The sequence below is a fragment of the Oryzias latipes genome, chromosome 22 (assembly GCF_002234675.1).
Source record: "Oryzias latipes chromosome 22, ASM223467v1".
Lineage (NCBI taxonomy): Eukaryota > Metazoa > Chordata > Actinopteri > Beloniformes > Adrianichthyidae > Oryzias > Oryzias latipes.
The window spans coordinates 7,692,036-7,718,711 of NC_019880.2; the positions used below are offsets into that span (position 1 = coordinate 7,692,036).

Sequence of the window (26,676 nt, forward strand, 5' to 3'; positions counted from 1 at the left end):
TTGGCATTAAGGAAGCTGGAAACCAGACTCTCAAACCCACACGATGTGAATCCTGGTGCAATGAAACGGTAGCATTTTCAGACATGCTCAGTTATTTCTCAACAAAGCTAACAATATGTTATCTATCAGTCCATACGTGTTCATTGGGGTCATTTACCAGAAAAAGACAAATATTCAAGAAAAAAAAAAGAGAACAAACATCAGAAGAAAAATAACACAACAGCTTATTTCATTTAGAAAACAAAAGTTTATATGGCGGAAGTGCTGAAACATAACTTCAGAGTAAAACTCAAAGTGGATGGAAATGCAGAGCTGCAATAAAATCAAACAACATTATAAAGACCTTTCATGATAAATAGATAACTTCATTTATGTCTAGCGATGTATTAACAAGTTTTAGGAAACACTTGTTGAGCTCATTTTCTTAAAATGGGACTGCAAGATGAAAAGAAGAAAAAGGAAAGAAACTTTTCTAAAATTTGGGTCAAAGAGGTGGCCATAAATGTAAGCTAGAGACCTTTAACTTAAGAGTAGAGAAAACATGTAGTGTAAAAGCTTCTGCTTAATCCCAGAACTTCATTTTAGATGTTTCCACCAAAGGATTAGAGCAGCAACAACCAACCTGGTCAGTTTAAACTTATTTTGACCAGGAAACCTGTAACAATAAAAACTGGTTCATTCATGGCAGATTTCATGCTCCTCTGAAGTCTCCAGAGAAGCCTCAAAACACTGAAAATACAAAGAAATTGAATAAAAATAAACCCATAGGCCTCCACCTTCCACCTAAAGCCACTGCCCTCCTGCTTGCAGCTTCCACTGACCTCTGCCGCCATGACAGGTCAGACCCAGCCGCTGGTCAGTTTGTAGAACATTTCCTCGTCTAATGATTCGTTCTGGTCCTTGGCGCGCGTCGACAGGAAGATGTATCCACCGATGAACTCGTGCACCACTTTGCAGTCCACTTCAGCGCAGATGAAAGCGAGACTGGGCTCATCTGCAAACTCCACCGTCACCTGAGCACACAAAGGCACATGGGTCCGTCACGCCGACAGCAACAGAACCTGGTGTCCAGCACCAAACCCAACGGAACAGGAAACATCCACTTCCAATAAACTCAAGCAGCTTTCTGTAAAAAATATTCTCACATTAAAAAAATTATCTACTGATGACAGATTTCAACCACTGCCCTGAAACAAAAAGAAAAAATATGTGCAACTTTAATCTATGTGAAGAGAAATGTCAGAAAAGACAAATTTGCAGAATCAATGTTAAAATCAAAGTTACGTTTATACATAAATAGCAAACCAAGTATCGTCAGAATGTCAAAGGTTTGGCCAAACGTACTAGCTCTGTCCAAATGTACTCACTATCTCCTGAAACTTTTCCAGAGGTCTCTGTGAAAAACCAGTGTGCATTGATGCTCACTAGACTGGCGAATATAGACCACAATGCATTGCATTTGAACAATTTGTTGTTTGAGACTATGCATTAAAGTATTTTTTATAAATCCTCTAGGTTATCATCATCAGAACACAGTGAATCCATCAATCATTTTCACAAAATGTTTCTTTTTGTTTGGTTTTCAATCCTAAATAAAAATCATGTTTTTGGTTTTTTAACATGTCCTTGCAGCATTTTTCTCATAATGGAGAACATATGTAGCGAAAATGAAGCTTAAAAAAACTGCATTACTGAGTATTTCTTTTTTTTTTTTAATTGTTGTGAATCAGAAGCAGATGAAATAATGCTGTTGGAAAAGGTTTGTAGTTGTGATGTAACAACCAGCAGGTACAAGCTTTCTGCTCCATTCCGATGCATCCATTTGTAGACAAATAGATCCATGTCCGTTATTGTTTTTCCACGTCTGAGCTGGAATCTGCCTCAGAACTGTAAGGCTGGATAGCTCCAGTATTGCTCAACATTGTTTTCTTTTACAGATAATGGTTGGTTTGGGTTGTGAGGGGCTGTAAACTAGTGGGAGGAAGTGTAAACAAAGGGATAATGGGAAATGGGGGTAGGCTTACTCCGCGTCACCAGTTTTTATTTTTAATGAACTCTTGTTGCTCTGCAGAAACTATGTCCTAGAAATTTATGTTTTTTTATTTAATCTAAAAACAGCATCATCGATTAAAAGTTGGGAACGCTTACACAACAAATGAAAAGATGATTGTAAAAAATAGCTATACAACCAGCATGTGTCTGAATTGCATTCAAATCCAGGGCCCTGCCCAGTCCTGTTCTATATGGTCTATTGGTGGTTAGCAGTAGTGAGGGAATGTGGACATAACCACCATCATCCCAACAATTCATATGAGAGTCAAAAATGCAGTGATTCTAAAGAAAAAACGTCTTAACGGTCTAATTTTGTTTATCCTAATGCTTGAACAGCTGATGATGTCTGTTGCTACCATCGAGTCCCAACGCAACAATGTATATTAAATATAGGCATCAAGGTCCACTGAGCTGCGGTTGGCAAAAATGAATGTGCATCATTGGAAGACATTGTTTTAAATCCGTTTTAGAATCTTTTCGTGTATCATAGGAAGATGGTGCAGTCCAGTACCATCTTGATCTCCCAGTTGACATTCCACTGTTTCATGTTGCTGAAGCGCCAGGTCTTGATTGCATCTCCAGTATGAGCGTCCATCCGAATCAACCGATTGTAGGTGATTCCGATCAGCTCTTCCTTCTTTCCACCTTGGAACCTGAAAAAAAAATAGAATTAAATGTCAAAAAAGGGACTTGAATAACTAATAAAAAACAAACTTTAAAAAGCAAACATGAAAACCGTACTTTGCAAGAAAATGAGTGATGCCAAACTCTGGCAGAGATTGCCACGCCTGGATGAAGCGCATCTTTGCCTCAATGAGACTCATCTGAGCCACGTTCTGGTGGGCTTCAAGGATCCGGGCTGAAATCTGGAAAATCCAGAAAACGTAGCAAGTTTACGACAAGCTCACCTCAAGTATTCTAACCACATTACCAAAAATACCCCATCACCAAGCCTTCAATCCAAACAGCACTCAAATCCACACAAACCCGATGTGAAAAGGAACCGTTTTAGTTCACCGATTCCACCAGGATGCAAATAACCAGAACACCACCGCTGTGTTTGTTTGCATCATACATCAGAGTGGGGTTAAACGGACAGATTCAAGCGCGAGTTTAGGAGCATGTGAGCAGAACTTTGGACATCACTGATACAATAAATGTGAAGAGAATTAGCACAATCAATTTCTAGAATGCAGTTTTAAATAATGAAGTAAAAAGATGCAACACATCTATCACTAGAGGTCTATGAATAGATTTAAGCAGAGTATCAGCTGCATCAAAACAAAACTGACAGTTTAAGCGTGTTTAAAACTGAAATCGATCTCCTTTTGTCTTTTTTTTTTGTGTTGCATCTTTTGTTTCTTAGATGCTGGAAGCGTACTAAAGCAGCAGGCAAACTACAAAACACTTCCACTCTAAGGTTACGGCTTTGATGCTGGGAAGTCGAGCTAAAAGAGACAGAAGAGGTTCACACTTCCATGCACTTATCTGGGAGGTGAGGGCACCCAGTGGACATTTGAACTCACCAAGTCCCTGATATAGCCTGGCTGAAGAGGAGAGGTAGGGATGGAAAGATGTACAGGTTTGACAAAAAGAGAAGAAAAAAAAAAGGAATGTTGGAGAGCAAGCCAGCAAGATCTCACAGTGGAGGGAGAAAGAATAATAAAATAGAAATCAATACAAGCAACTGTTGCTGCAATACAAAAAGAACAGTTTGGGCTAAAGGTGTCATGCAACTTTTAGCAACAAGGAGGAGAGTAGAGCAGCATTTGGAGAGGGCAAAAGCAACAAAAGACAGGAGTACACAACAGCTACAACACTTCACAATATGTCAATGTAAGTAGAAAATCTGGGGTATTGATTATTTCTGCTTAAATGTATTAGATTTCTTAAAGGGATGTCCTGAATAATGTAAGACACCCTTCATACACAAGGTGGCAGCATACATCCTTTGTAACAGACGGAGTGTTTCCAACAGCTCTCCTTTCAGTAAATATGTACACTGGACCAGAAAGGCTCTGTTCCACGTCATCTACAAAAAATCCCTGAGTCTGCTTCTGCCTGGAGCTGCGGAGCGGAAGTTTACTCGGACAAATCTTACAACAGGAAGTCCAGTTTGAGGGAAGATGGGGAGGGGTTGTGACTGACTAGAGTTGAGGGGCTTTTCCCAGACAGCTTTCCCGCGCAGCATTCCCGAGTAAGGCTCATATCCGGATGTCCCCACGCCCGCTACACAGGAAGGGTTTACAATGAGTCTGAGCTTCTAGGTAATTCAATCTTTTAGTATCAGTTCTGGAAATAGTCAGTTGCCATACAGTGTGTCTCTTTCTTTCATTGCCATAAAAGTTTTTTTGTTTTTTTGGGAACAAATGACATGGAATTGGCATCCTTTTAGCCAAAACTGTACAATTTCATGAAATACGTTAAAAAATTTGTAAAAGCAAAATAAAACCACAGTCTTAGTAATTGAATCTTTAACTGACTGAAAGGTTCAGCATGTTCTGTACATCGATGGTCCCCAAACCTTTTCAGACCAAAGACCGGTTTAATGTCACAATATTTTCCCAGACCGCCTAGACGAGGTTAAAGTAGGTGTCGGATTTTTTTATCTGCATCCTCTGTAAAATATCTGCAACTAGTTAAACTTTGTTTGTAACTAGGAACCATTAAAATGTGATATAGATTTTCCTTAACCCTGTGACTGTCAAAAACTTCAGCCTCATACGACTTTTAAAGTGCGATGGATAAATAAAAAGAAAAAAGAAAAACAGTCACTAAAACTGGTATTTTATAAATATGATAGTAAATGTGAATTCCCCATCTGAACAACTTTATTCAGCAGTAGGTTGCTGAATATTATGAGATATAATTACGGTGTTACAATTTTCATAAAGTAAAAACTCTGTTTTTGTCTGTTAAATGAAGCTTTTTTTTCTTTATAGTCTATGGCCGTTCTTCCGTTTCCTCCCTGGCTCTTTTCTGCGGAGAAATCATTTCAAATACATTTGTATTTGTTAACTTTGCTACCTCTGGGGTTTCAGTTTAGCAGTCAGCGCTTTAAGAAAGTACAGACAACACACGACCAAGCGGCCGGACATGCGTCAAGAATGAGTTGGATGTGGTGGAAAGAATCCAGTAGTTTCCCAAAATAAAACTTCCTTCCGAATTAAATTATAAATATAATGAGAAAAAACGTTTTTTTTGTTTTTTCTTTCTGTGACCTGGTACCAACTGTCCCACAGACCAATAACGGTCCACAACCCGGGGGTTGGGGAGCGCCGCTGTTTGGCTACAGGCAGCAAAGCTGATGTAAACATCCTCCAGGTATTCATTTATGGTTCAGCCCTTTATAATCAGTTCTCAAACTGAGTCCGGATCTCTCTTTTGACATGCGTGTGTGTGAGGATGCGGTTGGGACAATTTCGGACTCATTTTCGGTACCAGCCACCTCCTGACATGCCCCTGGCCCACGTGCAAAATCCCCCAAAGCTGCTGCAACGTGAACAAATGGGTGAGGGAAGCAGCAGCCTAACACAGCGGTGTGTGCCGTGTACTCAGCTGCTCTAGTGTGTATACACACACACACACACACGCAAACAGGTGCACACTAACACATAAACACACATGCAAACACACAAACGCAGATTTGCTTGCACGCAAATCTGCCATGCCCACTGTGAAATCTGACATTTCCAAGGAAATTCTCTCAATGTTAACAGTCAACTATTTTATCTGCTCATTAACTACGACTGTCGAAAAATACAGGGAATAAGTGCAGATTTAGCGGAAGCAGCCAAGAATTTGGAGCCTCCGTGAAAATGAGGTCACAGTTTGACAAAAGCAGAGCTGCTGTATTCACTTAGTGCTTTTAGGTGCCTGGTGTAGGGGCTTCCCCATCGATGGAGGGGGTTGGTAGAAGACAGGAAAAGTAGAAAGAAAGTAACAAAGGGGGAGTGGAGGCTATACTCCAAGGAGGAACAAGTCTGATGCCAGCAGGCGCCCGTTTGGAGAGCATCACATGCTTCTCAGTTCAATTTCCCCAAAAGATAAACAAACCCCCACACGTCTGTTGAACTGCGTTTCTTCATTTGTTGCTTGAACAGTTTACCTGCTTGTTCTTGTACTTCTTAAGGTAACGCGGCGAGACCAGGCATTCTGGGTTGATATCCGTGGTGATCGGCTCGATGAACTGAGGGTCGGGGTTCATGTGCTGCATTTTCAGGAAGGACAGAATATTTTGGACCTCCAGGTTGTACGAGCTGTCGGCCATGGTCTTCCCTTTGGACGCCAACCGACATGCAGCCATCCAGTGAGCATACTGTTTCTCCTGAAGTGAAAAATTCAAAAGATGGTAAAAGCATCTAAAGAGGAAAAACTCCAGAACGGGTTGAAGATTACCGTGTCACACCGAAGCCAGATCTCATTCATCCCATCAGCCACAGGGATCAGCAGCTTGATGTTAAATTTCTGACCTGAGATATTAACATCTGGCGTCACCTCACAACCTACACACAACAGGCCACGGCACAGAAGGAGAAGGTCAAAAGGTCGCTCTGACTCTTTAGACACACCACCAAAGATAACATATACTCAGCAAATAAATAAAGGGTCACATTCCACCATGACATGACATTTTGTGGGGATTTTGTTCATAAGTGGATGTCCCAGCACCTCTGAGGTTCATCTGGTAAGAAGGTGTCCCATGAGCCTCCTCTTTACTCTTGTAACAGGAAATTGTGATGTCCTTGAATGTGCACCAGTACTGCTTGTAGCCCTTTAGTGTCAACTTTTTGGGCCTGGAGGAGTGAGGAGATTAAAAAAACATAAGGCCAGAATTCAGATGGAAATCCACTTCTGCTGTTTTTTATGCTGAGAAACATGGACAGAGCAGGAGGAGAGACTTTAGGAAGAGAAGCAGAAAGTGGGAAATTGTGAAGTGCAAAGTCGGCAAGAGGAAAAAAAAAAACGAGCCAGCATTGTTCAACATGGTTACAAAGAAAAGGCCTCTTGATATTAAAGTTTATGACATTCATTTTATGGGACAAACACACCAGGAGTCACCCATCTGTCAGCAAAGTCAGCAAAGAAAAACATTGTTTTAAAGTCTGTTTGGTCCAACGCTCTGAAGAGCCAAAGCCAAACCTCCCTCCCAAAAAGAAGTAAACAGGCACAAAACAAAAAGATGAAGAAATATGACTGTGGTTCTAAATTTCACTACCCTTTTTTTTTTTTTTTTAAATTTGAGTCGTTTGTAAACACGCACATCCAGCTGTTTATATTTCTCATTAAGTTATGTGGGATAAATTAGTTGTGAAAGTTTACTTACTTGAAAACTTTGACATAATCTGCGAGCTCAGGAATCGAGGTGATGTCCCCCTGAGGAGCAAAGGAAAAGTTCAAATCCAGCTATTTTGTGTTTCATTGTTGCCCTGCAGCATTTGCTTAACATTTTTTCAAAGTAGTTTTCTAAAATCATTTTCCTACGATCAACCAAGTCAAAAAAGCATGTCAGTAGTGCAGAAACTGTAAACCCATCTCTTCCAACCTAATCAGATTAGATGAGAAACTCTCAAATGTTTTACTTTCAAAGACTCTGAAAGACTGTGGACATTTAGGGTCCAGCTAAATACAAGAATCTTCAGACAGACATGAAACAAAAGCATATCAACTATTTAAAAAAATGAAACAAGAACTCCAAGTTCTGACAGAAAGATGGAGAAAACCCGTTTTGTGTCCTAAAACAATACAAGAAACCTGGCGATGATATCAGAACAGACATACCAGTGTGTTGGAGGTTTTCCCTCCTTCCAAAGTGATCTCCAGATCAGAGAGAGCGGCGTCAACCTCATCCACCTCCTTCTCACTGTTATTCATATGGTTGTCCGTTGACATGATTGACAGCTTGTTGATGTGATACTGAGAAACAAAAAAAAAACACCACAAAAACAGGGGGTAAACTCCTCTCAAAGACATTAATGCCTAAATAAGAACAACAATAAATCAGCATTTCATTCCATCCTTAATATGGGAGAAAAGAGTATAAAACAAAACAAACAAAACAACATTTAAGGAAGTTTAGAGACGCATTAGATGAATAGAGATTTCTGAAAACTCTGGATAACTAAACATCGAAGTTTACAAGTTTGCTGATATCTGTAAAGGTTTGCTGTGTACCACTGATACAAAAAACATCTCCTCATAAAGGAAAAGTGCTCCACTTTAAGGTAAAATGGGGCTTATATTGACATGTTTGAGGGCGGCAGTGGCTCAGGCGGTTGAGCAGGTCGTCCAATAATAGAACGGTCGGCAGTTCAATCCCTGCTCCCCCCAGCCAACTGTTGTTGTGTCCTTGGGCAAGACACTTTACCTCCCTGCCTCCAGTGCAGCTCCACTGGTGTGTGAATGTGTATAAATGATCCCGGTGATGGTCAGAGGGGCCGTAGGCGCGAACTGGCAGCCATGTCTCTGTCAGTCTGCCCCAGGGCAGCTGTGGCCACATTAGTAGCTTACCATCACCAAGTATGAATGAGGAGTGAATGAATAATGGACACACTGTAAGCGCTTTGAGCGTCTGGAAAAGCGCAGATAAATCCAATCCATTGTTATAATTATTATTGTTATGTTCGACTATTTAGTTGTGGAGAAATATTATGAACAGAAAAAACGAGGATAAAAACAGTTTTGCAACCTGGGAATTCTACAAAAAAAAACTATACAAATGTACTTTTCCTGGATATCAGGATTGGTTTAAAGGCGGGGCATAAGAGACACTTTACTGTCAATATATAAACACTAATTCATCAGGATACTGTAATTACAGAACACCGTACTCTGAGCCACACGCACTAAATAGAGCTTGTTGACAAATGATATTTATAACACCAACTCATCACCAGCATATGAATGAACAGCTGTGGAGAGAGTGAATGGACCAGAGCAGCCTATGAGAGGATAGCTGTACTCTGACGTTACTTCCACAAGGACGGACATAGACTTCCTGTTTTTTTTATTAGATACAATGAGGTCAACCACTATTGTTGCTTGATTACTTCAACCCTGCGAAGTGAAACTTCCTGGTGAACACAAGGTGACACCCTGTAGCAGCGCACTTGATGTGGATGTCTGTCTTTATTTAGACCCTTTTATACCTCAACACTGAAACCTTAGCCAAAATCTGAGCTCGTCCTGCTCACTAAAACCCCAGACACTACTGACCTGCTCTCAGAGAGGTAGCAACAGCGCTGTCACCACTCTGATCGAGGATGGGCATGTCTTCAAACACACATAAATGATGTGGTAACACGTATCTGAAAACTCAGAGTGATATAGATTTTAAAGGAATCCGAGACTCCAAGACCGTTTCTCATGTTGTGGGTGGTCTGGACTGAAGCTTGGGGTCCTACACCCCAAGATGCTCTATAATTACCCACAGCGTGGGGACAGCGTGGCGTCCTAAGGTCTTGGCACCCAATTTATGAGGTTCAGAAATAGCAGGAACCCTACCCCAACAGTAGATGGAACAAAGTGAAGTCGCTGAGGGGTTAACATCTGTATATCATGTCCACTGACAAACACTTCAGTGTCCGTCCTTCTGAACTGTTTTTTTCTAATGAAAACGGATATGAAGACCTCACACCCCTTCTCCTGATCTGCCTTTAAAATGATTTTTTTTTTTTCATTCACTTAAGATTCAAAGAATAAACGTATTATTCATTATTCAAAAAAATATAGGATTTTTAATAATAGCCACTTATTTTTCCTTACAACAGACGAAATTGTGGCTTTGCAGAAGTAGTAGGAAACCAATTGAGACTCGTCAAAACGCCTAAAAAAACAGTATTTTTTATTATTTAACATAAGAATGGCTGAAGAATGAAGAATCTTATCAAACACATAGTCCACCTACCTGCAGGGCAGCAAACATCATCATTTCCTCCTCTGTGCACTCAATTTCTTCCAGAAGGATGGCCCACTTTGCCTGCTCATACAGCTGGTTTACACGAATGGCATCATACTGAGGACAAAAGTCACAGAAGCTTATTCTAAATGTGTCAAGAAAATAACTTTCAAATATATGCTTTGACGGAAAACTCAGGGGGGGCTATGCGTTTATAAGGACATACCTTTGGGTTGAGGTCAAAGAAACTGTGGTATTTAAACCTCAGCAGCAGCACTTCATTCTCCTTTACGTCCTGCTCCATGAGAGACCTGGATGAGTCCATCCATCTGTACGGACAGAAGTTAGATTATGAAGAAATGGAAACTCCGTACTACAAAATGTAGTCAAAACTCTCACCCTTGATTGATTTTTGCTTTATCCAACAGAGACTGGGGCTTGTAGAGTTTGACCAGTATGTCTGGTGAGGAAATTGGTTGGCTGACAGCGAGGATGCTGGGATTGCCCTCAGATAGTGGGCTGTCCCCAAACCAGGCTGAGGTGGGAGATAGTGGGCTTCCATCCCTGGAGTCATACGTGGGGGTCATGGTCTTACTATATAATCCTGGACTTGAGTAGATGCTCCCTGAAAAGGAAACACCCGTTAAGTCTTGATTTTTTAAGAAAAAAACTAAGTTAATAAAACGCACATTAAAACAATTATAATACTTTTTTTTTACAAAAATCTAGTAAAGTGTTGTTTTTTTCACAAACATGTCAATATAACAAAGCAACAAGGTAAAAACAAGAGATAAAAAGTTTTCTAAAAGCACACACACTTGCATCCAAGCCACACTAGCCAGTGATCAACATGAAGTAACTACAAGCTCTGCAAACTTCCCGTCTGTCCTCCAGTTGATAACAAAGCTAGTGTGGATTAGCATTTAAATGACAAACAATATGATCAAGGTCATTCAAAAAACCTGCATGAAGTCACTGCACACAGCAAAGTATGGCATCACATAACCAAAGGAGAGGATGAATGCAATGATACAGCGCAATAAACGTTCAAGGGTCCAAGTACCAAAATTAAATTTTTTGATGTTGGCATGAATTCATATTCAACTTTGGATTTTGGCCCTTGACCCACCAAACACGAGTGACTCAGTTTGCATTTCCTGTTGGTTGGCCTTGAAGGCTATTTTTCACTGCATCCTCCTCCATTCCTGTCCCTCCTCTGGAAGACCTAGGTCAAGAAGCAACTCTGGGATAAACCACTAATTCCCCTTTGAAATAAGGAAGTGGGCCTGGTTTGTAGAAGTGACTGTGAGAGTTTAAGTTTGTGTTTGTGAGCTGGGGTCATGAGAACAGGGTGCAGGCTATGGCCACCCATTCCACATGGGGGAGGGTGTTATCCAGTGTTTCCTTCAGGGATCTTTCTCCCCATACCGAGTTCATTAGGTCAGGGAGAGTTCCTTGCATCTCCCATAGGCCTTTAGAGGAATCTCAAAAATCCAAAGAAACCACACAGAAGGTGAAAGCTGACAGTCCATTGAGAAAAACAAAAAAACATTAGGCTTCCTCAGTCATGTTTATTAAACCTCCACTGCAGAAATAATAAATATTAAGTCGATTAATTAAAATATTAAATATAATTAAAATATTAAATATTATCAATAACAAAAAGAAATTCAAAACGTTGTCAATAAATAAAAATGAAAGAAATATTCCTTTAGAATTCAAATCTAAGTAGGCCTGTTAGATGAAGCTTGTAGATTTCAGGATATGCATGTAATCTCTATATAAACAACTGTTGAAAGAAAGGAAAACAATAGATCAACTATTAGTCACAACTTCATTCTGACATAACTCTACTATTTTAGGAAAAGTCTAAAAAGTGATTTGGTATCAGCTGGCCTGGAGTAGCTTTTAAAAAATGTGCTTTAAGGTCATTTCTAATGGATGTGTACACATTTATCATGCGACCACAAACATCAGCTGACTTTCTGAGAAGCAGTCAGGTGGTTCTGCTGCCAGCCTAAAGATTAGGGATGTCATGTGACTTTGGCACATTAGCTATCAGGGGGTGGGGGTAACGAGACAAGGGTGAGAAAGAACAGCTTAAGAGAGGAGGACAGAGGTTAAAGGACGGCTTACCTTTGACAGGTCCGATGTAAATTATTTCAGAGGCTAGAAAGAAACAATTGGAAAGGAAAAGACAGGAAAGAAATGGAGGGAATAACAAACAGCATCAGACAAAGAGGTTGGAGACACAAAAACTCTCAGTGGCTGCGTTTACATGGACAAAATGAATCGGAATAAACGCCTGATCAGGATAAAAATGTGTCATGTAAACACACCGTTCGGAATACTCTGACCCAATTATTCGGATCAAAATTTCCTTTCGATTGAGATAGCTGGTGTATGCTGATTGTTGATCTGATAGTGGTGCATGTAAACAATTAATTCCAATTGTGGGTCACTCCTGCATTGGCTTTTACGTCATGTGTAGACGGCAACATGACCGGCAGGCTGGTTCACATGATTGAAGTGTGTCTCTGAGCAGAGCAGCCGGACTCCAAGATTCGAGTATCTCAAGCAGGGGAGGGTGCTTTGTTGTGGCATGCGCTCCGGAGGAGGCTTCGGACCGCAGTCTACTCAGGAGAACTGTGTCTCCAACCAGAGTAGCGGCTTTGGGACGGTATGTGAGCTGGCAGAGGGGGCTATTGAATGTGGAAACGCCGCTCCGCAGAGTCCTGAGAAACCGGGACAACAATTATGTGAATTTGTGTTTCCAATCATGTCCAGACAAAAGAAAGGCTGATGTTATTCCCATTATTATTCCCATTATTCCTTGGCTGCACATATATTTATGTGCAGCCAAGATGCACATTGCAGCATTGACCGCATGGATTTTATAGAAAATTATGAGCAAACGGGAAATTAATAATAAGCATAATAATAATGGCACTTTTAGAAGATCATCTCACTCTATGCTGCAGCTTTGTTTGTTTATAACGGAACTCACTGTTTCTTCTTTTACAGTCGTTTCCTGTAATTTAGATAGTACTGTACATAACAAAATGATTTATTCCGATTCCGATCAAAAGTGTGGCGTATGTAAATGTTTGATATAATCAGATAAGGTTTTTCTGGACCCATGTAAACAGGTCAATTATAATCCGATCAAAGACATTTTGCACATGTAACCGCAGCTTGTGACAGATAGAAATAAGAAAGATAAAAGTTAGGGAATTCATTTTAGGGAATCCACAAAGATGGCAGAAAGAGCTTCAGAGTAGATAACGTTTTTTTTTTACTGTGTTGCAGCAGGATATCCCTCTGGCATGACCAATTATGTTCTAATAAACCATTCACTTCTAAACAACCAACATACACTCAAAATCTCTGTTCAGCATTTCCTTGCTGTTCACATGTCAAGATACTTATTTTCTTCAAATAAAGCTAGCATCAGACAGAACTTCCAGGTTTTCAGTTCCAACAAAGGATTAGTCAACAAAAAAATAAAATAACGTGAAAGAAAAATGCATTGGTTTTGAAAGTCTAATTCGAAAAAGTTGAAGACTATCGTCTTTTTATTTGAAAAAGGAGCGTTTCTCCATCTTTGTCAAGGGAGAATATGTCAACCTCTGAATCTGAAATTCTTTATAATGGATGCTAGTCTCAATTTTAACACCTGATGACACTACTGAGAAGAAACTTTCATCTTCCGTGCTCAAGTTTTTTGTTTTCCTTAGTCAGCTGATAGAGGTCCTTAGTCAGCTGATAGAGGTCCTTGTATAAATTGACACATGAAACGAGTAGTTTGTGGTTTATCATGCCGTTCTGCCTGAAAATGTGTAGGGAGAATCACATGCATTAAGTTGTGGTTTTTAGCTTTGGCTTTTAGGCCCCTGAACTCCCTTAATCTTACCACAGAATTGAGTACTATGGATGTGAAAAGACCAAAACTATTTGTTATTTCACATAGGAGTTATACATTCCCTTTTTCATGATCAGTGATGATGAGATAGTATATGCTCACGTGGATAGTCATGACTCTTTTGGTAGACGCACCATTTTTTAAACCTAATCCAAATTTCCGTTATTAGTCATTTTTGAAATAGGCTGTTCGGAAAATCCTGCAGTTGTATATTAATTTTGTTTGAGTGCAGTGCTGTTTATACTTTCATTTATGTGATCATAAGCCGGCCGATGAAAACAAGAAAAAGTTACTTTAGGACCATGGTCAGCAACCTTTTTTAGCCCACATACCAGCTTGATGCTTCACAATATTTTCAAAGACCGACCTGTACGAGGCTGAAGTGGATGTCTGGTTTTTATTTATTTATTTTTGTAGCTTCCACTAATCTCTCTGTAAAATATCAGCAGCTGCTTTTAACCGTATTTGATCACTAGCTTTTTACGTAGGAACCACTAAAATGTGATTATAGATGTTCACTTAATCCATAACTGTCAAAGTGGACGCTACAGAATCGGACACCAATTTCAGCCTCGTCTGACTTTAAGGTGCAACAGTAAATGCAAAACTTTAATTAGGTATTAAGTGTATGTCTTATAAGTATCTGCTTGTCTGCATATGGTTAAAGATGAACTCAAAGTGGCAAAACAAAAATACTACTAGTCTGATTGCATCTGTTCCTCGCTGTTGGACCTTGTGATTTCCATCAGGCGACAATGGGCCAAGAGGCCAGCCCTTCCCCACTAGGGACAGAATAACCTCTTACAATTTGGTCATGAAACAGACTCACTGACTGCAACATGTGATGTGATAGAAGAACATCGGGGACACATGAAGGCGCATTTATTACACACGGAGATTGGTAACAGTAAACAGATTCTGCACATTCCAGTTATAGGAATGTTTCTCAGCACCACCTAATGGTATGACCGCATTTACCAACATTTAGAGAAGCCCAGCTTTTCCACATCAATCGAAGTGGCACACCCTTAATGATGTAACTATCTTTGTAATTATTGCTGTTGTGAAGTGAATAGCTTTCTCCGACATTTAGTACTTATTCCATCTAATTAAATAGACAAATGATGTGCGTGTGGAGTAAATGTCTTCCTTGACTGCAAAAGCGATTCTCCTTAAATTAAACACAGATTTGTCAGCCAAGCATAGTTAAGCATTGAGAAAACTGCATTTCAAGGAGACTATTGATGCACAGGTCCCCATTCACCAAGTCTTATATATACAGTTTGATGATAAGTCCTGGGTGGTTTACCGTGTATTGTTCAGCTTCTTCTCTCCTTATGCGGTATTAACGCCATTAAGGAAGGCCGTGATAACTGCACTTGTGTTGCACTTGTGATGCCTGGTTCAGTTTTAAAATGGCAGTGTGACCAGCTATGTGTGGAATTTCAAAGATTCCTTCCTAGGTCTCTCTGCCAAAGGACTGGAGTCAATGGTTGTTGACTCCATGCAGGCCTCAACCTCACACACTCTCATTTGGTCACTGGAAGCCGAGTGCAACAATCTTGAGTTAACTTGGTGGTTTCCCAACCACCAGAGGAGTGAACCCAACACAGCATGGAATATGCTGAAATGACGAAGGGAGGAAATCTGAATAGGATTTTGATTTTAAAATCTAATTTTAAAGAAGTTCAATGCAACATACCTACTTAAAAAGTACAAGAGAACATAAGCAGAATGCATAATGCACATGATGCATTAAGTACATTCCAGGCTAAATTCGTGAATTTGACGATTTTGGTCAAAATATGAAGAACTATAATCAGATCAGAAAGTGTGGTCTGTTCTCTGCATCTCTTTTGCGTTTTCTCCATTTCTGTTTTTCATCCATCATGAGAGCCACACTGTTTTTGTTTAAAACATCACATGCAGAGTATAAAAGATATTGAAAAAACGATTTCAAAGATAAATCTGTTTGGATGTAACAGCTTTAAAGTGGTGCTGCTGAGAAGAAACCGTTTTCCAGCTTTTTTTTGTCACGTGTGCAACATTCCAGACATAACTAGTTTAAAATACTTGCATCCAGTTGATAATTCATCCAAAAAGAGAAATCATGACAGAAGAAAACCATCTATACTAGATGTGGTTTCCCAAACTAAACCAAATAAAATGTTAGCATGGCTTTGATTTGTGCCTTTGGTGCATTGACATTTTTCTAAAATAATAATTATTTTACACCTCAGTTTAGATTTCTAGTTTTCATTTTTTCTTACACAAATCTCCAGGACCATTTTTACAGGACTGGTTCAGACTGTAAGAGCTCAAAGGTTCGGTGGTCCTGGAGGTAACTGGTAGTATACATTTTACATGGAAAGCAGTGTCATTCTACAGACATATAAGATTAAAGGGGGCATTTTGATAAGATGGAAATCTGATCTGGTGCCTGTCGGATGTCTTATATCTTTATATTAGAAACAGACTCCATTTCTGTATGCTGATCTCATGCTGGGTTTTTCTGCTGTTTCTAAACTCAAGCAATTCTCCAGAATAGATTTGGTAAAATTCAGCCCACTAAATATAACTCATTCTTTTTGTCCAAAGGTTTAAAAATGTTTATATGATGTAATGAAAATGTGATCTTAAAATTCCAGAATAATGAATTTTCTTAAATCATCATGTTCTTAAATTATTTTTAACAAGCAATCTACCTGATCCTGGAGTCAGCAGTGGACCCTCAAGCTCCAGATCATCCTCCTCTGCCTCTTCTAACTTTTTCTTTTTCTTCTTCGGATCCCGGGGTTTGCGCAGTAGAGACAGCTCCTCTGGGTGCCGGATATCTAACAGGGATGAGACAACAAGAACATTGGCTTGATGTCATTTAAACAACTTGTATATCACCCAAACAATCATTTAAATGTCACAAACCAATAAAACAAAAAACCATTTGTGTTTTTTTCCCTACAAGCTACACTTAAACCACTGGAATTTCAACTGTTCACTTTTGAAAATGGTAAAACTAAAACAGTATAAATGTATGACGGGGAAAGAAAGAATGAAGAAAGTAAAGACGGTAGCTGTGGAGCCATTCTATGTGCATGCAACACATTCTGTGCATGCAAGGGGTGGAAAATTGCAAATCCCTCTCTTCTGGCCCCAAAAACCTCGCCTTAGCTGTAAGCCTGAACTGATGCAACCCAGACAGAGTATCAGTGGGGTTTTTTTTGTTTTTACACAAATTCCTTTTAAAGTACAAAAAAAACAATACATACTTTGACTGTATGTGTGCAAAATCACAGAGTAAACATCAGACACTAGAAAGATTCTAATGACTTGAACAGCAGCGCTCCCCCTCGCTTCTCTCAGGTTCTTTTCTCTCCATCCTGTGGCCTTAAAGCTCAGGGAGACATCACTCACCAGCAGCTATGATGGAGGAGGTGAAGCAGCCAAAATGGCTCAGAAGCAGCAGAATATGAAAACGTAAACTGATTTGATTTTCATATAAGATTAAACTAAAAACCCAAAGATATCCACCGATATCAGATACCAAATTTATAATATTTTAGCTGCAAAAAATGTTTTTCCTTTTAGAAAAATCCAACCTCGTCACTTTTTGTGGCTGGTGGTTTGAAAATGGTGTTACCAGCTATTGGTGGAGGTGGCAGAAGGTGTTAAGAAGAGCACACACAGGAGGGTCAAGAGAACATCTTGACTTGGTGAGAAAGTTTGTTTGGTTTGAGTAACTAAAGCATAAGCATTCCAGGGATTTTAAGAACTACCAGATGGAAGCTGAGCCTCGCTTTGCCTCCCTCCTTCCTCATTCTTGCTGTGCTGCAGCAGAGAAGCGCAGTCCTCGTGCCCTTATACAGCCATGTGAGTTCTAGGCCTGCTGCTGATCTTCAGTCGCACTGAGCAAAGTGAGGAGGCCAACAGGCACAGTGAAGTGTATATGACTGTGACTGCCAGTCCTGGTGACAGACTGCAGACGCATGTAGTGTTTTACTACAACATCTCTGCATCTGTTTAACTCTGATAATCACAACGTGGACTCATGTGTAAAATATTACAAATCTACTGTGCAAAGCGAGTTGATTCATGAGGCATCTTGAAAAAGCACAAACCTCCCTCCCTAAAATGATATTTTAATACATCAGCTGTTCAGAATATTAATTTTTTCATTGTGATTTATGATCAAAGCTTCAGAGCAGCTCTACCACCTAATAAAAAAAGAAAAGGTGTGTTAAAATGAATACATAATACATAGACATACATACATAGTTTAACATGTATGCTTTAAGTGCTACCAAAAGCAATCTATTAAAGTTTGATGTTAACCACCTCTGACAAGTGGGTAGAAATGCTATGAAAAAAATACATAAATAACCTGACTTCAGTATTTTCAGAAACAAAACAAAAACTTGTGAGTTTAGCTGGTCCCAGAAATATAGGCATTTACTGGTCGGCTAAAATCAGCATCTAATCTCATCCAGACAGCTACATGAGGGTAATTTTTAGAAGTAGGAAGTTTACTTTGACACTTAGCAGTTGAAGGTAAAAATATACATAAACGATGAAATGGGCAGAATTAAAGGCAGAACATTAAACCCAAAGCCAACTGGGACACAGTTAAAAACATCAAGCAAAACAACTTTTTAAGACAGCAAAAGCTTCATTTCATTGTTAGAAGTTTAGTAGTCAGATTCTTTTCTGCTGCAAAATGCTGTTTTTCCAAATCTTTAAGTCTACAAGTTTTTGTGGAATAGTGTCAGGAGGAGGTGTGACTGATGGTCACTTGGGTTTATTTCCATTAGCAGAAAGGACACGTAGACAATAAGACCTCATCCTCCATCTTTCAGACTTGTGGCAGTTACCAGGCCTGTAGCCAAAGGAGAGGAGCTGACTGGAAGCCAGCTGGATTTGGGAGATCTACTCCTTGGAACAGATGATTCATTGCAGTGAGTTAGTAAAGTCCATCCACAAAGAATCTAACACAGTCATAGTCTAAATTTATAAACTAACATGTAACCTAGAACCACTGAAAAAGTATTTCTATAAAAAAAAAAGACAAACACTTCAGAACCCTCAACACTCCAAAATGAAGAGGTGTACTTAAGACTGCGAAACTGACTTATATAGTAGACCAATTCACCACAAGTTTACACAAATGACCAACAACTACAGCGGTGTGTTTAAAAAAAAAAACAAAAAAAAACCTGAGGTCATGAAAGCTCACTGACAGAGCCTTTTTTCCCCCTCGTTTTGAGAACGCAAGAAAACAATTTCATTGGCTAAAAGGACAAAGCTACCTCCCTTCATCCACCAGACGGGGCTAAAAATGTCTAAAATGCCACTTAGGAAAGACAATAATGTACCTTAATTTAGAAGCTAGGGCTAAAGCCAAACCAAAGGCCTCCCATGTTTTGACAAGAGATCACTCAGTCAAGGAGCCTACTGATGATGGGCCATAAATCTGCTCCACCAAAACGACAGAGTATTAAAAAAGGTCACTGGAGGATGAAGAGCTTGTACCAGACGCTCTCCTGAGTATCAACTCATCCCCCTGTGCTCACTCCAGTCTACTTCATTTCCTTCTCTAATTTCCACAGTTATCTAATTGATTCACAGTGAAGAGAAAGTACGCGTTCTGCCTCTGATAGGCCTCAGAAAATGATGCTTTGTCTGATTTACATAGTAGTAAAGGTCCATTTAAACATTACAGCTGAAAGGACCAGCCAGACTTTTGTTGCTTTTAAATGGTGGTTCACTACAGGAAGAAACTTTATTTTTACAACCCCTCAGACTCTTAGGTCCTTGGTCTCTTATTAGTGATTAGTGCGTTTTGTGTGTTGGCTTATAAGATTGGTTTAACAAGCTCCTCCATGCTGAGAAAGAATGCTTTCATGCAAAAATGCCTCATTTTAAAACGGTTTTAGTTTTTGTTACTGAAAATTAAACATTTTCAGATGCTTTTTTTTTCACTTTAAGAAACGATTATTTCGCATTATATTCAGTGTGTGAAGAAGTAATAACTCCCCATTAAAGAGCGTTTAAAACATTCCAGTGTCAAATGATGTTTTCTTATGACCAACATGTGAAAAACCCTGATATAAACCATGTCTATTTCCACAAGGCAAAGTAGCAAAGGATGCGAGAACAGATAAACAGACTTAGAGGTCAAAACGGGGGTGGAACCAAGAGATTTTCATATTTTACAGTACATCAACCTTAAACAGACTTTATTTCTCACCCCACTAGTCCACAAGCAATTTGTCTGAGTCTAAGAGCAGCTGCCTTGAATGTGGGAGAAGTTGCACAGACCATTTGTTTCATACTTAAGCCTTAGTGCTACATTAATTCCACTGTGCTTTAGAAGTTGATGCTCTCAATCATAATTGAATTATAGTATAATGTAGAAACCAGACATAACAGACATTGGAAGGATAACATAATGTTTGGTCACATTACAAAATAAAAGACAAGACTGCTGACAGCATATAATCCCTCACACTATAAAATGCACTGAAAGACCAAAAAAATGCTATGTCTGTGTGACAGCTGACCAAACCTCAACAGAGCTAACCACCCTGAAAAGAAAAACAAAAAACAAAATGAGATTTACAGAGACATGTGGACTTCCTGTTCAAAAAAAAAAAAAAGCAGTGAAGGGGGTTCTTCTCCAGCTTTCTTTTCCCTCATTTCCACTTCCCTTCCTGAACAGACACCACTAGGTCAGGACCTATCCCTTCCTGCTCTTCCAAATCTTCTATACTTTGCTCCCATCACACAGTAAATTGTAAAAAATAAAGTCCACAAATAAGGAAAATGCTTTTCAACTATACAGTAGGCCCACATAAAGTCAGTCTTTTAAACCAGCGTTTAGGAATGGGATGACAACATGTAGCCAAAAAGGGCCGTAATACGTTTAAGGATCAAACCAGGAACTTGAATATTGAAAAACCACCACTCCAACATCTGAGATTGTAATTAAAAACAGCTGTGCGCACACATGCACACACACACAAACATACACAAATAGTTAAAATTCTAACAAGCTAAAAAAAAAAAAAAAAAAAAATCTGAAATTTTTGAGGACCTTCAAAGTGTTTTATCAGCTAATCAACAAGGCATTTTTAAGCAGGCTGACAGCAAGACTGTTGAAGTAAATACAAAACAAGCAGCTAGTTTAGTCACAGAAGGGCTTGCATAGCCCCCCAAAACGTTAACCAAAAAAATGCATAAAAAAGAAAACCGTTGCTCCAGTCTGTGACTTGAGGTTTCACAAAGTCCTGTGACAAAAACACAACAGGTGTGCTGTGACTCTGTCCGATGGGAAGGGCTTTACGTGAGTGAGTGTGTGTGTGTGTGTGGGGGGGGGGGGGGGGGTTTAAAAACCTGTAAGGGGTGTGGTTTGTGCTGTGGGAAAGTAGGGAAAAAGCAGGTCAGAGGTTGATGGGGTCCAGCATGTGACCTCAGACCCAGCTGTGGTGGGATTGCATGGAGCCAGCCCACAACCCCCATCTGTATATGCGAGACTTATTTAAATCAGGAACTTGACTGCATCAAGCCAAGGAGAGACTGCACCAATATAGTAAGACAAAGACGGAAAGCTAATCTCTGTCTACTAAACACTACTGAGAGACAGTTATCTCTTTAAATTCGATGACGAGTTCAGACTGGAGCAGCAGACAATGGCATGCACTAGACTATGTTTAATAAACAGAACAAATTGCCACATAAAAACAAAGAGAAAAGAGGACAGGATTAGCAAATGCATCAAGGGTCTCATTCACAACATTTCTAAGAATACAGTTACAAGGATGTTTGTGTTAAGCAGGAGCATGTCCAGTCTGGACTCACCATTCAGCGACTAAAATCAAAGCTTGAGGCTGAATCCAAATTGTTCCCCTACCTCTACAGCTTCTTCCTACCCCCCCCCCCCCCCCCCCAATCGTGGGGGCATTTGGAGAGGACGAGTTGTCCGAAATAGTTTAAGGCAGGGGTCACCAACCCTGTGCCCGCAGGCGCCCATGCGCCCCCGAGCACCCCTTGTGGCGCCTGCAGGCAATGCTCCAAAAATAGCACTGCTCATAGAGCAAATCAATATCTTGTGGCGATCTGGGGGTTTGCTCCGCCTTCAGCTTTTAAGACTCATGGGAAGTGGGGAATCTCGGGTGTGTTAAATCGCTACACGTAGGGGTGGGGGAAGAATTCAGATTTGGCCTGAGATCAATATCTCTTTGCAGCTCAGTCACACTTCACCTTAAAATGACCGTTTTCCACAAGTCCATCAAATGCCCTTCTAAATACCCAAAGATGAATGGTTCCACTCACTGAATGTTTTGCAGATGTCGGACACAGCCTTGAAGACTCGGTCTGAGAAGTTCACCTTAACCTTCATGTGCTTCATGTTGGGCAGCTGAAGACGCAGCACTTTGTGTTGGGGGGTGAAGAGCAGCCTGGCATCAGCCTGGATGCCATACTTGTCCAACGTCCAGTGGGTTTTCAGCAACCATGTTTTCTTCTTCTCCCACCACAAGGCGTGGTCCGACCAGTCCTTCTTCACATCTGCGACATAGTGAGCAGATTAGCATGGATGAGTTTTGGTATTTCTTCATGAAAAAATATGGAACATGAAAAAAACAGCAGAGGAATGAAAACATTTAGTATTCTAGCATGTTATTTGTCTAAATGAGTATCCTGCCATAAACAAAGTAAGCGTATAAGAGTAGCAATCAGTGTCCATCGCATTATAACATACTAAGCTTAGGATTCAGTAACGCCTTCACAGAGCAGCAGACACATGCATGGACTTGGTCAAGCCGAAGGGAGTGATGAGAGGAGCGTGTGAAAGATGAGGCCATTTGTGTCACACTGTGGGAATATCAGGTTTACACTTCCCGACCTTCTTGAAAGTCTTTTTGTAGTCTTTTCAAGCAGACACAAAGCCCCCCCCCACAGACCTCACATACCTTCCAGGCTTTTGCTCTGTAAAGGCTCAGCGCCACACAGACAGACCTGTGATCTCATGGTGTATATGTGAGGCCTCAAGAAGCAAGAACAAAACCTTTGCTTTGCAGCTCACCTGGAGTGATGATCTATTTATTGTCAAATAACATTTTAAGAGGTATAACTCATATATAAAGAGGTATAACTCATTAGTAAAGGACTTTATAAAGATCATCTTACATTTTTTTGTTTCTTTTAAGTTTTGTTTTATTTTTAAGAAGTCATAGCTGCTTTGGTTGTGGAATAAATAAAAGTAAAATTGAATCTAGTAACAGAAGTTGAGGTTTTTTACTTGAATGTCGAGGTCAGATCTTTCTTGTTAAAGTTTTTAATAAAGTACTTCAATTGTTTCAACCAACAAAGCTTGTTTTTGCATCTGCAGTCGCTTATCCACAGCATCATTGAGTCACCATGGCCACAGAGGTCTAATATTTCTGTTATCTATAAATCAAACATTTTTTAAGACCTGCTTTATCTCCAGAACTGCAGCATCAGTGTTGGGGTCTAAAAGGGACATAACGTAATACAGAAATGCAGGTTTTAAACAGATATGGAAAAAAAAATTATAGGATGACGAAGCTGATATTTTTGACACAAAAATAGCAAAGAAATAAGAGTATAGATTCACTGGATGGAGATTTAACCTTCACAAGTTTAATGCTTGAATACAGTCCAAAGAAATAGTTACATACAATACGGTAAGCAAATTGGGAATACACAAAGTGAATTTGAGTGAATTTTAAGAATTAATCAATCGTATCAGGATTAAGAGTTTAGTGTTAATCCCAGCCTTGTTTTTCTAAAGTCTAGAAGAAAAAAAAGTTAACCAAACTTTATAAATGCTTTAAATTTAATCAGTTTGTATTTTAAATTGTGTGCATGTGTTTATATTTAGAAAGGCCATAGCACTATCTCCTTTAACGGTACATTGTGTGTTTTTATCAGTCGATATCCCCAAGAAGCATTCTGATGCAATTTGCATTATTTTTCTGTTCATTACTTTTGATCCCTGTAGTCTTTTACTCTGGAAACAAAAATAAACTAGACTTTTTTTGCCTTAAACTATTTGGAAAAATGAAAGATCTTCCAATTTCTATTTCTTAGTCTTGTGCACAATCACAGATGCTGCTGGAATCCATTGAAGTTACTAACAAGGCAAAGGTGGGGTACAACCTGGACAGCTTGCCGGTCCACTCCTGGGTTCTGCACACAATTTGGAATCTTTAATCAACCTATGATGTAGGTTTTTTTGACTGTGGGAGGAAGTCCTAGAGAAAACCCAGGCATGCATAGGGAGAAAATGCAAACTCCACAAAGAAAGAACCCAGCCAGTGCCAACCTTCTGTTACAGACTTAAGACATATTTTCAACAGAGGACATATCTGGATTATCTATGAACAAAGGCCTGAGAACTTTGTTAGAAAAAGAACAGGATTAGTGGGAAAGAGAGTAAAATCTCAAAAACTTAAGAAAGCAAAGAGAGTTGACATGTACTCAGCATAAACAGAGATGCCGAAAAGATTCCAACACTAATTAAGAGAGAGGTTTAAGTTAAAGAAGACGATTGACAACCAGTATTCAACGCAGAGAGGAGTTTGGAGAACCACTGTTTGTCAAGCTGTTGGGTTTATGCTGTTGTATTAACTGGGAAAACACTTGGATATTTGGTGCCAAGCATTCCCAGTTTTCCGGATCTCTGTGCGACATACTTTAGCAGCAGGGGGTCTAGCTGTCATCGCTCCTTCCTGATGGCTCAGCTGTGCAGAACACAGCTTCATTGCTATCATCAGCATAACTACACCCTCAAGTTTCCTACAAGCTATTAAAAGGCAGAACTAATGAGAGGGAGCATGAAGGGAAAAAAGAAAATAATCCTGAATATATTTTCATAACTTTGTCTGCAGTTTTTCCTATGTGAACCTTGTAATTTCTGGTGTCTGAGCTGAAACGGCTAACATTTACATTTGGCACTTGTGTCTCTACCACAGACCATACTCTATAGAAGCTCTCTCACACTCAAGTCTACATTTCTCCCACACAATCTGCAGCATGAATGCATGGACAGGCTGATCTTAGTTACAACACAACTCCCTGTTGTCCCCACTCCTCTGCTTCTTCATGATGGTCCAAAACCTCCTTTGACAGAGCCTCCCCAGTCCCTGCTTGTGCATTTACTCAGTCATTATGTGTTGTGATTGGATAATATCAGCTCAGAGGGGCTTGCATTGGACTCTTTCAGTAATAAGGTGGTAACCCAATCCACAGAAAGAAGGAGAGAGGGTCAACAGCATCTAGCAGCTAAAAATACAGTCTGCCAAGTCTGACGTAATGCAGCAGCCAGGAATGGGGGGGGGGGCTAAGTAATTGGGTTCATCAAATGTGGACCAACATTCTGTGTGCGTAGCATAATGGGAAGGGCTTGAAAGAAAAAGGGGGAGGAAAAATAAGATGAGAAAACCAATATATCTGAGATGTCAAAAATGATAGATTTAATATTTTTGTGCAAATACATTTCTGTTGAAAAAGGTTCATACATCCATGACCACATCAGCTTTTCATACAGGTGTTTACTTGAGCAAAATTACTGAATAGATTCAGACAAACTGAGTGTTGCTCATGCACCACTAGGACCACTGCCACTCTTTTGAAAAGTACCAGTAGTAAATCTTTAAACACAAAGCAGTTTTTTGAAAAAGCAATGAGCAGAATCAGGCATGAAGTGATTTGGTACAGAAGCGCTCTGTTGGAAAGGCTTTTTCTGTGGCAATATTAAAGACTAAAGAGTCCCCCTTTGCTTCTCCTTCAAATCGCTTCTGCTCAGAGCATATGAGCTGTTTACATAAAAAGGCAGCTATGTTTATGGTGGCCCGTCTATGAGGCGGAGGAGACCGGACAACATTGGGGAGGACGAGGAAACTGGAATGAAGGAAGGGCAAAGACGAAGGGAGAGATGAAGAGGACAAGCAGAGGACATGGGAGGAGCTCATCATTGCAACAAGCTGCAGAGCAGCAAGGAACAAAAGGCTGTTAGAACAGTATATAGGGAAGAATCTGTTTTTATTGACGTTATCCCTTTTTGTTATCTTTAGACACAGTTGCTTTTAATTTTATTTCTTCAAATGTCAAAAAAGCAAGTCAATTATAAAATTAAGTATGAATTATTATTTAAATAATATAAAGGACCATATCACTACTACTAATATACCGGTACTCTTATTTATACAAGTTGAGCAGGGTAAATCATGGCATCACCAGATGTAGTGACAGCTCTCTTAACCGCAGACAACAGGGATGGGTGTCAGCGCCACACAACTGAATCAATTCAATGCACAACTCAATGGATTCATTTTTTTTTTAATTCAAACTAACTGAGACCAGCATTTTTGCCTTTAAAAAAATACTTGAATGAGAAATTGATTAATGGATTTGATGAATCAATATTGATTCTTTTTCAGGATAGATCAAATTCAGTATGAATTGATTTTTTAAACCTAGCCCCGAAAGGGACCTGCTTGACATTTCTTAGTTAATTGTCATGTGAATATTTTACTAAAAGAGTAAAAAAAAGAACATTTTAGAAAAGAAAATGTAAAACTAGTAGAAATGTCCTTTACCTTCAGGCAAATTCATAAACAAATACCAGTAGCAATAATGAAAATATCAACTCTATTTTAAAATGAACGATATAGCTGTGATTGTTGAGATATAATCTATAAACCCTCAGATCAAAACTGCATTAAAGTCATTTTTTGTCAAGTTCAGACATCAGCTGATAAAATATTACAGGCGGGTGAAACTGCTCATG

General features: G+C 39.6%; 1 protein-coding gene across 5 annotated transcripts in view; it reads right to left on the bottom strand.

The window, feature by feature from the left end:
• Positions 1–343: 343 nt before the first annotated feature.
• Positions 344–26,676, bottom strand: part of fermt2 (fermitin family member 2) — a 36,707-nt gene continuing 10,374 nt past the window's right edge. Inside the window, exons 3-18 of one of the 5 annotated variants that reach the window (XM_011490247.3) lie at positions 22,197–22,430; positions 16,577–16,705; positions 12,086–12,118; positions 10,349–10,574; positions 10,176–10,278; positions 9,959–10,066; positions 7,834–7,968; positions 7,379–7,428; positions 6,724–6,848; positions 6,451–6,557; positions 6,161–6,379; positions 3,579–3,599; positions 2,794–2,918; positions 2,564–2,705; positions 822–1,013; positions 344–729 (exon numbers count right to left, since the gene is read on the bottom strand). In XM_011490247.3, the coding sequence (XP_011488549.1) occupies positions 840–1,013; positions 2,564–2,705; positions 2,794–2,918; positions 3,579–3,599; positions 6,161–6,379; positions 6,451–6,557; positions 6,724–6,848; positions 7,379–7,428; positions 7,834–7,968; positions 9,959–10,066; positions 10,176–10,278; positions 10,349–10,574; positions 12,086–12,118; positions 16,577–16,705; positions 22,197–22,430 (1,931 nt within the window). In that variant the 3' untranslated portion in view covers positions 344–729; positions 822–839. Of the gene's footprint in view, positions 1,014–2,563; positions 2,706–2,793; positions 2,919–3,578; positions 3,600–6,160; positions 6,380–6,450; positions 6,558–6,723; positions 6,849–7,378; positions 7,429–7,833; positions 7,969–9,958; positions 10,067–10,175; positions 10,279–10,348; positions 10,575–12,085; positions 12,119–16,576; positions 16,706–22,196; positions 22,431–26,676 lie in introns of all 5 variants that reach the window. The other 4 variants (XM_011490246.3, XM_004082198.4, XM_011490248.3 and 1 more) reach the window with 4 other exon arrangements.